The sequence below is a fragment of the Opisthocomus hoazin genome, chromosome 4, assembly GCF_030867145.1.
Source record: "Opisthocomus hoazin isolate bOpiHoa1 chromosome 4, bOpiHoa1.hap1, whole genome shotgun sequence".
NCBI lineage: Eukaryota > Metazoa > Chordata > Aves > Opisthocomiformes > Opisthocomidae > Opisthocomus > Opisthocomus hoazin.
Window position 1 is genome coordinate 38,808,520 of NC_134417.1, and position 13,921 is coordinate 38,822,440.

General features: G+C 42.7%; 1 protein-coding gene across 1 annotated transcript in view; it reads left to right on the forward strand.

Moving 5' to 3' along the window:
- The window catches only part of ITGA9 (integrin subunit alpha 9), a 233,050-nt gene that overhangs the window by 111,429 nt on the left and 107,700 nt on the right, over positions 1-13,921 (forward strand). The window contains exon 16 of the mRNA XM_075418633.1: positions 9,155-9,310. Within this exon, the coding sequence (XP_075274748.1) occupies positions 9,155-9,310 (156 nt within the window). The remainder of the gene's footprint in view (positions 1-9,154; positions 9,311-13,921) is intronic.

The window sequence follows — 13,921 nt, forward strand, 5'->3', positions numbered from 1 at the left end:
CTCAAGTGAATTAGACTAATAAATAATACCTCCTCCATTTAATAGTGGAAGAACAGACTTGGGTCACATTGTTGCAGCACTTCTCCCAGGCCCCCACTGTGGAGCTATCCGTTATCCTGTGACTGAAGAAGAATTTATATTTTTCTGTGTAAATACCTCTAGATTTCTTAAGTAAACTGTTCTCATCTCAATGGTGTGTCGATGAAAGTAATATGAACACTCTTCTCATGCACTCAGCCTTTCTCTCTCAGATGCGTGCATGCAGGCAGGCTGAGTAGTGTGTTGCTTTCTTTGCAAGACTTCCAAGGACCATTTCTATTGGCTCTACTCAACCGAAGTAAAATACTGTCAGTAAAAATGTCGATGATAACCTTCTTTCATTTCTCTCTGTCCTCTTCTCCTGAGGTTGATTCTGCGTACTTTCAATCCTGACACAACACTACTATTTTTTTTCTTCCATTAGCTGTTTTTTGTAGGGTACTGGGCTGAAGTGGAACATTTTGTTTTGCCATACATGTGTTTTTTATAAAGCTGTATTGATGAAATGCATTTTGTCACAACAGCGTTAATAGCATCATAAAAGTGCATTGTCAAGCCTTCAGTTCTGGTCACCTTTAAATGAAATATCTATCAAAATATTTCTTCCACTGCTATTGTGAGGTTTCATAGTCATCCAGGCTTTCTGTTTTCTGCCCCGACTCTTCTAGCAGATATTCAGACACCTTGACCATTTGAGATACCAGGGTTAGAACTGAGGGGACATCTGGACATCTGCCAGTTGGTACAGGCCATTGCTTTTCTCAAACAAATCCACTGCAAATCTAGGGAATGCAGCAGGATAATCTCATTCAGCCCATAGATGTTTGACCTACTGATAATAAGGTGACTTGCTAGATATGAGATAGACATACTTTATGACAGTGTGAGATAAAATGTGCCCTAGGACCCAGATCCAAGAAGGGTGTGGGTCCTGTCTGATTTCACGTAAATTTGTGTTAGATGCTTACTCTCCTCGAGAAGTGACAGGCACCTGCAAGCTGGAGCAGGTGTTTAGTCAGCCGCTTTGTGGCACGGTCAGTGGCAAACGCTGGAGAGAGAAATGTGTCCTGTATCTTAGCCCTCCTGTGACCTCTGCAGAGATTTTAGGAGAAGCCTTTTGGGATGGGCACGGAAAGGTGCTTCTGCCATTTTTTTTTCAAAAGAAGGAAGAAAATCTGTCTAGAGAGCAAGGAAATGAGAGGGACAGCTGCTTTGTTTTATAGAGCAGCTCGGGGGTTTACTTACAGCTGTGTAGAAGCAGGCTGAGCTCAGGCGAAGACTGAGGGGCACAGTGCCTCGGAGCATCCCCTGAGCAGCAGCCGTCAGCTGCGGGGCTGCACCGTGTGTCCAGTCTGGGCTGCCACACACAGCAAAAGGGGTATAGGGCTAGCAAGAAGGGCTCCTGACCACCCCTGTGGGCTGCAGTTTCGGGAAGGAACTGGGAGTGTCAGCACTCAGCCCCAGTCCTTGGCTCTGAGGACGGTTTGTGGGTGAGATTTTGCACTGAATGGTTGTTGGATGATACATACGCACAGCTGTTTTCATCCCTTGCTGGATGTATACAGGACGAAAGTGAGAGAGCAAATACAGTATATAAACATGAAAGCTAACCATGATCTTTGACCAAACACAACGCTGCTCAGGCCCGTGGACGTGTTGAACTTTTAGCAGACCTGTTACCATGTATGATGATCCAGGAGCCAAGGGTCTTAAACTGCTCTTCTAACAGCTTCGTACACAGAGACCGCTGTGTTCAGCTGCTGCATCAGGATTGAAGTGCGGTATAAAGGGAAACAGGTAGTGGAATTAACTTGTATTCTGGACCCAGTGCATTTTAAGACACTATTAAAGGAAATCTCTTTAAAGCTTGCTTTTGATAAAATTTTATACCAGCAGAATGTGAAATGTGGTAACTCCAGCGGAAAAGACAAGTATATGATAGGGTTACATATAAGCATGAAGAGTATGGATTTAATTATTGTCTCTATTCTGCATATAATTCCCTGCTGAAATAGATCCTATTTTCAGAAGGCGAGTAAAATAAATAAATGTTTGAATCATTACCACTGTTCTTCCTTCCTGGGTTCTCTCTGCTCACCTAAGTTCAGGTCTTCATTTCAAAAATAGCCATCAGCTCCCGGACTTTCTAGTTGTTTGTATTTCTGTACTGTTGGTATTGCAAGTATCCAGTCATATGTTATGAAGATTGGTTGTGTCTGGCCTGGTTCCAGGAAAAAGCTGGGCATCTGAGCCCAGCAGGGCTGTTTTCTTCAAGAGGAGAGTAACATGATTTTAGATAGTTGAGGAATTTTCCTTATTTTTCATCTAAAAAAAGTGAACTATAAAGGAGAGAAAGGGAATGGGTAATAAAAACAGAACTGAAAACATTAGGTCCAGTAAAAGACCCAACATTCAAATGTATAGATAGGATGTGAAACTATATTGTCATAATGCATTGTAGTACTGAGCTGCAAAATCAAGATCTGAGGTCACTAATACATAATATTGTATTTGGGTGGCATGTAGTGACTTTTGTTACTGATTACTATGCAAGGATTATCAGTGACATAGTACTGATAAGCCTTTGTAACCCTTGAAATGGAATATTTATGCTATGGGTCACAATCTCTCCCATGCCGACATCAGTAGTAGCTTTATCACTCCTCAGCTGACAGAGGGAAGCCAGCTGCGTGGGGATGGTGAGCACTGACTTAAACTCAGAATGCGACTGTACCCAGGTGGGGTTTGGACTCGCAGCTCTTCCCTCACTGTCTGAGTGTCCTCTCGATGCACACAGGGTTCTGTTTATTTAACGCCAGATTTCCCGAGGATTTGCTTTTTTCTTTCCCACAACTTCTCTCCAGTTATCAGTGTTTGCGAAGAGGAGTTGCTGACCTGATAGGAACAGTGGTGTGCTGGAGTAATGTGTTTAGGAAGAGGACAAAGGAAGCACTCCCATTCCCTCAAACGCTGAGCCTGAAGAACACTCAGGGGTGTGACACCCTGCAAATCCTTTGCTCTCCCCCCCCCCCCCCCCCCCCCCGCCCCAGTCTAAACTTTGGGATTCTTCAGAAGCCCCGTAATGTTTAAAGTTTAGCAACAAAGACTGTTTGCCTGCTTGTTGAATTGTAGCTGTCACAAGATCTTAAAAGAAAACAGAAGCATGTATTATTGAAACATCAGGCCTCTGATTGCCTTCATATGCTATTAATTTGACAAAAAATTCACCACTAATGTTGTAAATGAGCTTTTACTAGCCAAGTAAACTTCTAGTTCTGTCTCTTCTCTGGAAGAGAGTTTGCAGTAGGTTTTTCCCCCTTTAACTACAGTAACATCTTAAAAAACATACATATATATATATAAAAGAAGCAACTTGTGTGTGGAATGGAAACTAGATCTTTTTGGACGATTTTGGCATGGCATGACTGTGTTTTGTCTGCCTTGGCAGTGGGGAGATACCAATGCTAAAATTGCGCTGATCTGAAATAAATTATTACAAGTGCTAGAATATCTTTATCAAAGTAAACGCAGGATAGAGGAAGGCTCTCCTGAGGACAGAAGTAGTTGTTCTTTTGCACCGGATTAGTAGAATGTTGAAAGTATTAGCTTGCACTGGGAATTGACACTTGGGGATCTAAACTTGGACTCAGTAAGTGTTGCAAGGAAGTTAACTTTCTCCTTACTCATTTTCAGGTACAAGGATGACATGTACACATTCATTCATCTGAAATGAATGGAAATCTGTCTTTCAGTTTGAAGCCAATTTGTCGAATTGATATTTTCGTTGAGTTGCATGGCGCTTAAGCCTTTCGTCCTGAATGACTCACAGTTTAGAGAGGGAGGCTGAGGTAATAGGAGAAGGTAATTAATTTCGAAGTCAAGCGCAGTCATCTTGTTGATTCATAAGCCATAATGTATGTTTATTAAGACCTACAGCTGATATTTCATTTGATAAATGGTGGCTCTAAAGGCTAGTGGACATTTGAATATTTTCTTTTTATATCACTGAACAGGGAACTGTTTATCTCTTGTCACTGAGTTGAGGACTTACGTGGTAGTGACCTGTGAGCTGATTAAAATGTTATGCTGGATTAGCATTAGCACGATGGCTTTTGTACACTTTACAACATCAATATGTTATCTATTAAATCGGGATTGTCAAATTTATTTTATGTGTTTTAAGGCTGTAAAAATTCCTATAGCCTATTATTAGTGCTTGTTTAAAACTTTAAATAAATATGTTTAGACTAAAAGTTTCAAGTTGAGTGTTTTAAAAGCCAGGTTCTTGAATTCTTTCTTAGTCATCAAACGAACCAGAGCTTGATTCTCAGAAGTACTGAAAAGCTGTGCTGAATTCAATAAAAGCTCTGGATTCTATGCATGAGTTGATGTCCTCAGGATCAAATAAGAGGGAGGATAAAAAAGACCCGACAGATCAGAGGACTTTCCCACAGAGAAAGAGGAGAGAAACTCCAGAAAGACATGAACAAGGACATAAGCAAGGGACAACCACAGAAGTCAGCCTGACTGTTACGTGTATTTCCTCACTCGATGCTGTTGAAAATGACTTCATACTTATTGCTTTAAAGGACCATGTTTCATCCTTTATCCCTGCAGGACTCTTACCGTAGGTTGTGGGCGATTATTTACATCTCAATTTATTTCTCAGCCCATTGGCCGTAATTAAAAATGGAATTTGGCACTCTGCAGAGCTCCTGCTGGAGACTTTCACCTTGTAGAAGAAAGGGGATTAGATGTGATGATTTACTGGGCTCATGTACAGTCCCCTGCCTGTACCATGGCACTGAGCTGAAAGAAAGCTGAAATGATATCCAGTCCTCCCTGGCAACCACTTGCACCATGAGCAGAGTAAATCCTATCCCTTGACTAAAAGCCTGTCTCGTTCCATCCAAATTTGCCTGAGTTCCTGATGTGCGGGGGCTCTTGGTAGCACAGAGTTAAGGCTGGAGCAGGCAGTGGCTGCCTGCCAAGGCAGTGTGCCTTTAGGATGTTGAAATCTCTGCCTGTGCCTGTGTTGTCATGATGTGCCTTAGGCTGTGCCTATGAAAAGCGCAGAAAATGATTTCTTCCAGTCATCACACTCCATCTTCAAGACGGAATTGGAAATTATGTTCAGAATCACAGCTCCAGCGTTCGATCATTGCTTTGCAATTACTATTCAGTTTTTTAGGACTTTTTGGTACTAAAGCCAAACAGAAATGCAGTCATAAATCTGGCAGAGGCTTTGCCTGCTTGTTTTCTTCTCCCCTGCTAAACCAGAAAACAAAAGGGATGAAATATGTGGCCGTGCCCAGCTTCTACCACAGCATTTAAAGAACGCATATTTCTTTGAGGTGTTTGTTCTGGAGGAGGAGATGGCAAGCTTCCTCTTTGTTAGGGTGAGCTTTCAGGACCACAGTGTCTTTTGAAAGATCTCGAAGAGCCTTATTGCTTACTTAGACGCTCTTAGAAGTGTGCTCTTTCTGGACTCTGAGTTCTCTGTCTTTGGTAGATGCTAGTGAGGGATCATCCTGTAATACCCTTGATAAAAACCCAGCTTGTTCATACCAAAATATCCTTTTCTTCAGCTCAGAGTGATGTCATGTAACGTGCCTCACAGGAAAAGATAAAAGAGCCCGACGAAAGGATACAGCTGGCTAGGGCTGTTTCCATTGCAGGAAGGGGTACTGACAGAAGCGTATTTTACTGCGGCTGAAGTGTATTGATTTCTGCAAAAGCCTTATTGAAAAAGTTTCTTATGCCCAGAATGAAATCTGGTCTGAAAGAGAGAGAAGGAAAAAACCCCACCACCCTTGGGAAACTGCTTCTAAGAACAGGAAAACTACATAGGATAGCTGATGGCTTGTGGGGAAACCCAGCTTCTGGAACCCAATCTAATGCAGGCACAGTGAAAACTTGCAGCAGTTTAGTGACATCCAATCTGTACAGACTGGATATTTATTGCTGTTACTCACTGAACACTTGTTATGCGGTTGCTGCTGTTGATAATGTGAACTCCTTGGATATTACACTTGGTTGAGTGTCCTCCAGACGTTTTTTCCATTAATGAAGCTGTGCTGTCCATGTGCTGTGATTTGCCAGGGATGCTCTTTCATGGTGCAGAAGTGTCTTTAACCTTTGACACTTCTTCAGCACAGTAGTGTCATGGTTAAAAATGGGGAATACAGATAAAAGCTGCTTGTGATAATTATTTCCCTTAGCAAATCCACTCATTAGGGCCATGTAACTGATACGAAAAGCAAACCATACAGTTTCCTTGACTTGAATTTTTCAGTCCATCTCAGACCTGCTTGTCATTGCATCTTTTTACTTCCTTTTAGAATCAGGAATATTTGAAAACAGTCAGCGGGCTGTATCATCAGTATATGGTTCAACCACTGGAAGCAGTATGTTTGGGTAGACTGAAAGAGAAAGAACCTGGGTGTACTTCCAACCTAAAATAGCGTTTCGGCATATATTAATTATTCTCTTTACATGCTCACATCTCGAACAGTCTGTGGTGTACCTGTGAGGCAGAACTGTCTTGTCTGTGCCTTACTGAGGACAAATCCCACAGACTGTCGCCTTCATGTTTGTAGAATTGTGAGCAGAAGGGACTGAACATGTGGCAAAATTAATAACTGGGTAGCATTCATACTTTCATCCTTAATTAAAGACAAGTGTGTATGTGAAATATATTTCCCCAGGGCTGTGATGAGGGAATATCCACACGTGTAATCAATCTAGCTGCTGGAACTCACAATTTCACCACTAAAATGAAGCAGAAAGAGACACCAGCGAACAATATGGGCACACTCCAACATTCATTGAAGTCAATGGGAAACTTGTCTTTGGACTTCAAAGGGCATTGAAGTGAACCCTGCAAGATCATATTAGAACATTTATAAGTCATTAAGTGCTTATTCTTGCCATACTGCAGTAATAGAGCTAGAAAAACTATAGGTGGATTTTAATTTAACCCACTCCCTACATTTTTACTTGTTCTGTGTTTACGCAGTTGGTTGCATACACTTGGATTAGGTGGTGATTTGCCTGATGATTTATTGTGTTTGACTGCTGATGTATGGCATGCTTTTTTATAGTCATTTCGCTGTATATGTAGTCTTCTTGTATGCTGATACAACCCTCGCTTAAGTTAATACACATGATTTTCTGTGAGAGCAAAGCTAGTAGCTTCTGTGAGTTTTAGTATAGTTATTTAGTAATCTCAGTACAGTACAACTCCTGCCCTGAGGATGGGACTGTGAAAGGGACGGAAGGTATCAGTGTCTCTTCTGCTGAGGAGATTAGCAGTGCCCCAGAGCTTGCACGGTCCTTTTCGTGGGATGGGAAAGAGGTCAGAGAGCTGTTGTCACCACTGCTGCTATGTCCAGTGTCAATCAGGATCCATTACCAAGAAAGCACAAACTGCCCCAAGCAATGCATTGTCTAAACTTCGGATGCTCTGGGCTGCTGCTGGGCCCAGGGCACTGGCAGACATTAGTGACAGGGGAAAGAATTCAGGGGCTGGCTGGAGGCTTCAAGGTGCAGGGAGGGTAAATGTCATCCAACCTGGTCTCTGCTATTATTCACCTGCCTAACTGATGATTTGGGAATTTGGTTAGCCACTGATCTTCATCTGACTTCATTGATCTATGGCCAGTCAATGTAATGGCTTTAAACTAAAAGAGAATAGAGTGAGATTAGATATAAGAAAGAAGTGGTGAGGCACTGGCCCAGGTTGCCCAGAGAAGCTGTGGCTGCCCCCTCCCTGGCAGTGTTCAAGGCCAGGTTGGACAGGGCTTTGAGCAACCCGGTCTGGTGGAAGGTGTCCCTGCCCATGGCAGGGAGGTTGGAACTACATGATCTTTAAGGTCCTTTCCAACCCAAACTATTCTATGATTCTATGACTGGAGAGAGCAAATGGTTGCCTTGAAACAGAAGAAATAGCTGGTTAATGCCCAGGTTTTCCACATCTGGAAGATGCGATTTAAATTGCATTGCATCTCAATTACTTCTTGTAGTTGGCAGGCCGTGTTCAGAGAAGCCCACTAACTGATGCAAGGCGAAGTTGGGAGTTGGCCCAATTGAAGATTTGTTGTGCTTACTTAGGATATTTATTTATTGCCTCAATTTTGTCCGCGCTGATTTCACGCTAAGTTTTTAGGTAGCTAAAATTTAAGAGGAATGTCTGCCCATGAAGAAGTAGGGCATTTGCCACTTCTGTTTTCTGGTAAAATGGATTTTGGAAGTCAGGACTGAACAGAGCACAATGAGCATTTTATCCTCGCACAAACTGGATTTAGGCATCGCATGTTGTGACAAATGGTGTGAGTTTTGTGGCTTGGGCTCCAACAACAAGAAAAGGCAATCCTTACGTCCCAACAGATGAATAATGTGGCACCATTTAATACATCTGATATGAAGCCTAGAATATAGCAAATAAAAAAACTGAAGAACTTTCTTGCTTTACATATTGTAAGTGTTACTGTGCTGAGGTTCGAGGGATCTGTGAGTTTTGCTTTCAGAACATGCTGGAAGATGGCTTTCCTTGCCCCTGCATGTCTGTAACCTGGTTTTATACCCCCATTGGTAGCTTTACCCATCCATTCATTTCATTGATACTGCACAACAACAAGGCAAGATGGACTTTTCTTTCAATGAGTGGAGCACACTGGAGTTGACCTCAGTTGAAGTCTAGGATTTAGAAACCCCAGAGATGAAGATGATTTGCTCTTTGCTTCCCCATTGTGCAGGACTAATGGAAACACTTCCTAGTTTATTTTATTTTTAAGAAAATATCTTGGTTTTATTGAAAAACATTTGATTTATAGGTGTGCCAAATATGCCACTGCTTCTGTGGAACCAAAAGTAGGTCCCAAAAGAATAACTCATTTTTTTGGTTGACTGTTTTTTTTTTTAATCTTCTGACTTGTTTTGGTATAATGTGCTTGTTCCTGTTTGGCACATAGAAGAATAAAGGAAGTAGAGAAGCCTGCTTCCTGTCTGCAGTGTTGAATATAAAAATCTGCTAGAATTGTATATACAATTATTGTATGTAAAGATCTGCTTGCCTATATTCATAGGTGAAATACCTGTTTGTTTTCTTTTACAGAAAAGAGTGAAAGACGTCATATCTCCAATTGTATTTGAAGCTGCATATAGCCTTGGGGAACATACGATAGAAAGAGGCAAAGAGGACAAGGAGCTACCTGCTCTCAAGCCCATTCTCCGCTGGAAGAAAGGACAAAATATAGCGCAAAGGAATCAGGTCAGGTTTGGACTATGTTGTTTCCCTAGAGAGCCTGAACTGACAGCAAAAGTGGACATAAAAGGGGATTGCCAAGCTCCGAGTCGTTTTTGTACAATACCCACTGTTGCTGACATCAGTGCTTCTCCATGACATAGTAAAGAGTTGTGCTGACAGGGTTGGGCAGTGCAAGGCGATTCTTGTTAAGAATCACAGAATGATAGAAAGTTTTGGGTCAGAAGGGACCCCTAGAGGTCACGTAGTCCAACCCCACCGCAGCGAGCAGGGACACCGCTAACTAGATCAGGTTGCCCCTGTCCAACCTGGTCTTGAATGTTTCCAGGGATGGGGCCTCCACTACCTCTCTGGGCAACCCATTCCAGTGTTTCACCACCCTCATTGTAAAGAATTTCTTCCTTATATCCAGCCTAAACCTACCCTGTTTTAGTTTAAAACCATTACCCCTCGTCCTATCACTGTTGTCTCTACTAAAAAGATTGTCCCCATCTTTCCTGTAGGCTCCCTTTAAGTACTGAAAGGCTGCAATCAGGTCTCCCTGCAGCCTTCTCTTCTCCAGGCTGAACAAGCCCAACTCTCTCAGCCTGTCCTCCTAGGAGAGGTGCTCCAGCCCTTGGATTATTTTTGTAGCCCTCCTTTGGACCCACTCCAACAGTTCCATGTCCTCCTTGTGCTGAGGGCTCCAGAGCTGAACGCAGTACTCCAGGTGAGGTCTCACCAGATCAGAGTAGAGGGGCAGAATCACCTCTCTTGACCTGCTGGCCACGCTTCTCCTGATGCAGCCCAGGACACGGTTGGCCCTCTGGGCTGCCAGCGCACATTGCCGGCTCATGTCCAGCCTTCCGTCTGTCAGTTACGCCCAAGTCCCTCTCAGCAGAGCTGCTCTCGATCCTTTCATCTCCCAGCCTGTATTGATACCGGGGATTACCCCGACCCAGGTGTAGGACCTTGCACTTGGCCTTGTTGAACCTCATGAGGTTCACACAGGCCCACCTCTCCAGCTTGTCCAGGTCCCTCTGGATTTGTTGGTGTCCCAACACTTTCAGGGTGTTTGTGCTGGGAAGAAGGAGACTGAACAAGGGAAAGGATGAGAAAGGTCCTGCTCCTTCTGGTTCTTCCCTTTCCGTGGGAGGTTCTTGTGAAAGGCTTGGCCCTGGCCTTCCTTCCAGAGTGAGCCTCGCTTAGTGCCAGAGGGACAGGGGTGGCTCCAGGAGGCGACACGAGAACTTGCCCCTCTGTGTGAGGGGAGAGCAGTAAACAGAATAAAGAAAAATTTGTCTGCCACAACAGCCCTCTTTTCTTGAGGGCTCCTCACATCCCGTTGTGTGGCAAGGGAAACCTGCTCCTGCTGTTACTGCAGGACATGCTGTGCTAAAATCGGGTGATTTTGTTTCAGAGAAAGTAAAGTCTAGGTGCCGCCATGTACTTGTTAGGATCCTATTTTGCTCCACTGCACTGCAGGAAGCCCTTTTGACTTTAATTTTGGTGAGAGCGAGCGAATTCCCTGAATTTTGAAATGCTTCTTATTTAGAGAGTAGAGATCCCTTTTTTTCCCACCCCCCCCACCCCGCTTTCTCCCAGATTGTTCTCTAAGGAATTGTAATATATGTGATTAGGAATTGAAGTGAATATGATTATCCTGGCTCTCTAGTTTGTCTGTCTTGACCTCATTAGTACCTTTGGAAAATGCTGGCCGGTTTTGGCAGCAGTAGTCAGGACAGTGTTTATGAAGGTATTAAACACCTTCAGAGTTCGTGAAGCAGGCAGTCATGTTGAGGAGAGAGACCCTGTTAGGGACCTTTTGAGAGATTCCAGTTTGAGCACGCTTCTTGTAACTGCAGAACGGTCTGCTGAGGAAGGAGCCTCCAGGACAATTGAGCCTCCCACCATGCTGGCACCAGAGCATCCAGCCGTGAAGCTCGAGGCTCCACAGGGAAATTGGACTACTTCTGTGGCTTGCAAAATGTCTTGTGTGTCAGAATTGCAGGATAATTTAGGCTGGAAGGGACCTTTGTAGATCCAGTTCGTTGCTCGAAGCAGAGCCAACTTAAAAGTTGGGTAGAGTTGCTCAGGGTTGCATCCAGTCAAGTTTGTTTTCCAGAGCATGCTTACTGAGTTACGAGCTGGCATTGCTTGCGAATAGGAAACTTTTCTTTTTTTCTTTCTTTTTATTTTGTGGGTTTTCTTTTTGTTTAAAGCTCTGAAATGTCTGTCTGGAGTCTGAGGCTTTTAGCAGTGAATTGTTAGATCTGGTTTTTAGCCTTGGGAAGTTCATGTCTATAAAGTGATGCTTGCATCATCATCTGTAACACTACTTTCTGATGCTGCTCATGAGGCTCTGTTATTGTGTTGAAATTGCAGGTCCCTGAATACTACTCAAAAAAGTAGCTAAAACACTTAAAGAGATTTGCTTTGTCATATAACCGAGTGTTTGGAATTGTATTTGGCTATAATCCTTATACTGAGAAACAGAAGTATTTATGCAATTATGCTTTATTTTTATAAATGTATGAATGAAAGATGCATCTAAGAATTACTTGTTTTTATGAAGAGGGATTTTGTGGTTGTTATGTATCTGAATGTAGTGTTGTTGCAACATTACGATAGGAATTTTTGGTCAACTTTGGAACTTGAGCAGCATGCTGAAAACCTAAGTATGTGTTACAAGAACAGAACTGCTTGGATGCTTTACCATTGGGTTTAGACTCGAAAGGTCACATCTTGCCCTGCAGGCATGGTCTCGAATCAATATTAAAACACCTAAATTCTGAGATTATAGAACAGAAAAAAAGTATGTTGGGAATTTCCCTGACTTGTTTTCTGGTGTAATTTGGATGAGAGGGAGCCAGTCTAACAATTCCTTTCCGTTTGCTTTCCAGATGTTGCTCACTTAGCTTAGTGTAAGAAAAGGAGTTTGACATGGGGTGTGCCTGCAAGTGTGCTTTCAGCTAAGGAAGCAGGAAGAGCTTCAGAGTTAGCATGGCGGTCCTGGTGACAAAGCCCTGATGGAGTAGCCTGGAGGCATGGCGGGAGGGTCCTCAAAGACGCATTTCGTGGGAAAATCAGGGCATAGCCTTCTCTTTCAGGATTCTTGTTATCTCGCAAGTAGAAGTTGTATCCAAGAGGGACAGCAGGAACCAAAGTTTGTATAACAAAGGATTTATATTTTCGAAGAATATAATGGTTAGGTAGGACCTTATGGTTTGGAAGTACAATTCAAGACAGATTTAGTGGGCTCTGTTTTCAGAACATAAAGCATAGGTGAGGGCAGGTAGACAAGCTTAGTGTTAGTGCTACTACTGAAGTCTTTAAATATAGCTAATTTTGTGTGGTTTTCAAAATCTCTAGATCCTGTTGATCCAGTAAGAAGTGGCATTTTGAAACCAGAAATGTTGCGTCTGTTGTTTTGAGGCACCATGAAGATACTTTTAAGAGGCTGACACTTTTCTTAAAAGCCTGGGTGGCTGGTTTTTGTGAACGGATGGAGGAGAAGAAGCTGGGAGTAGTGAATAGCTGAAGAAATGGGAGGGAGCTGTGACTGGGAAGGAAAAGGGGAGACTTTTGTCTGTCAAGGTCCTACTGCAGGTCTGCTAGACCTACTTGAAAAGCCACACATCTTGAAAACGTGTGGGCTTTTTAGTCACCTAGATAGGATTTTATTTAAACTAAAGTGATGTTAAAGCTGAAGCAATCACTTTCACTGGGATTTCAGTCTGTTTTTCATGAACCAGGCATTCCCTACATGCATATGTGGCTTTCCAACAAGAGTGTACAGCCCTATGGCTCACAAAGACAGAGGTAGGAGCGGCATGAAGAGGCCTCTTGACATGAGAATTAAAGATTACATTGAGCATATGAAGTTCTTCATGGTGCTTTGCTCTAATGCATTAAGGAGTCACCTTGGAAATAGTGTTCATGGATGTCCACCACCAGAAGCGACATCCCCCTAATGACGCAGTCACAGAAAAGGATTGTGTTGGATATTTATCCTTAAATCAGTATTACATTGTATGTGAGAGAACAGTCTGGTCTTGTACTAATCACTTAGACCAGAGCAGAGTGATAGTACTAAAGGAGTGCATGGATGGGAGCTATCATTCCAGGTGCTTTTATTTATTGATCACCTTTATTTTAAAAGAATGCAGCTTTTACTGTAAGGCAGAGCAAAATGCTTGTATTTAAAAATGAAATAAACCAAACCCAAACCTTGACTGTTCAGTGAAGGAGCCTGCTTCTATTCCTAAAGGAACTGAGCTTGAAACAATCAAAATATGATAAATAATTTGTATATCTGATTGATTTGAAGAAAAGGAGCTTAACTGAAATTCCCTAATGAAGAAGCATAAGATTTTGAGACTTCATGTACTGGCCATTTTTTGTAGGCAAAGAGGCTCTGATACTTCAACAGGAAGTAATAATGTAATTAAACTTGCCTGAGGGACTCTTTGGCCCAGGATACAGTGCCAGTTGATTTCTCATGGACTTAATTATTTTCTTAGTTCTTGTATATGCTTACCAGAAACGATGGTTGCTATAGCTTGGTGTAATTTTTTGTGGTAGCAAAAGCAAACATTGAAGGGTTATGTGTGTGTGTCTATTGACAGATGCCTCAGC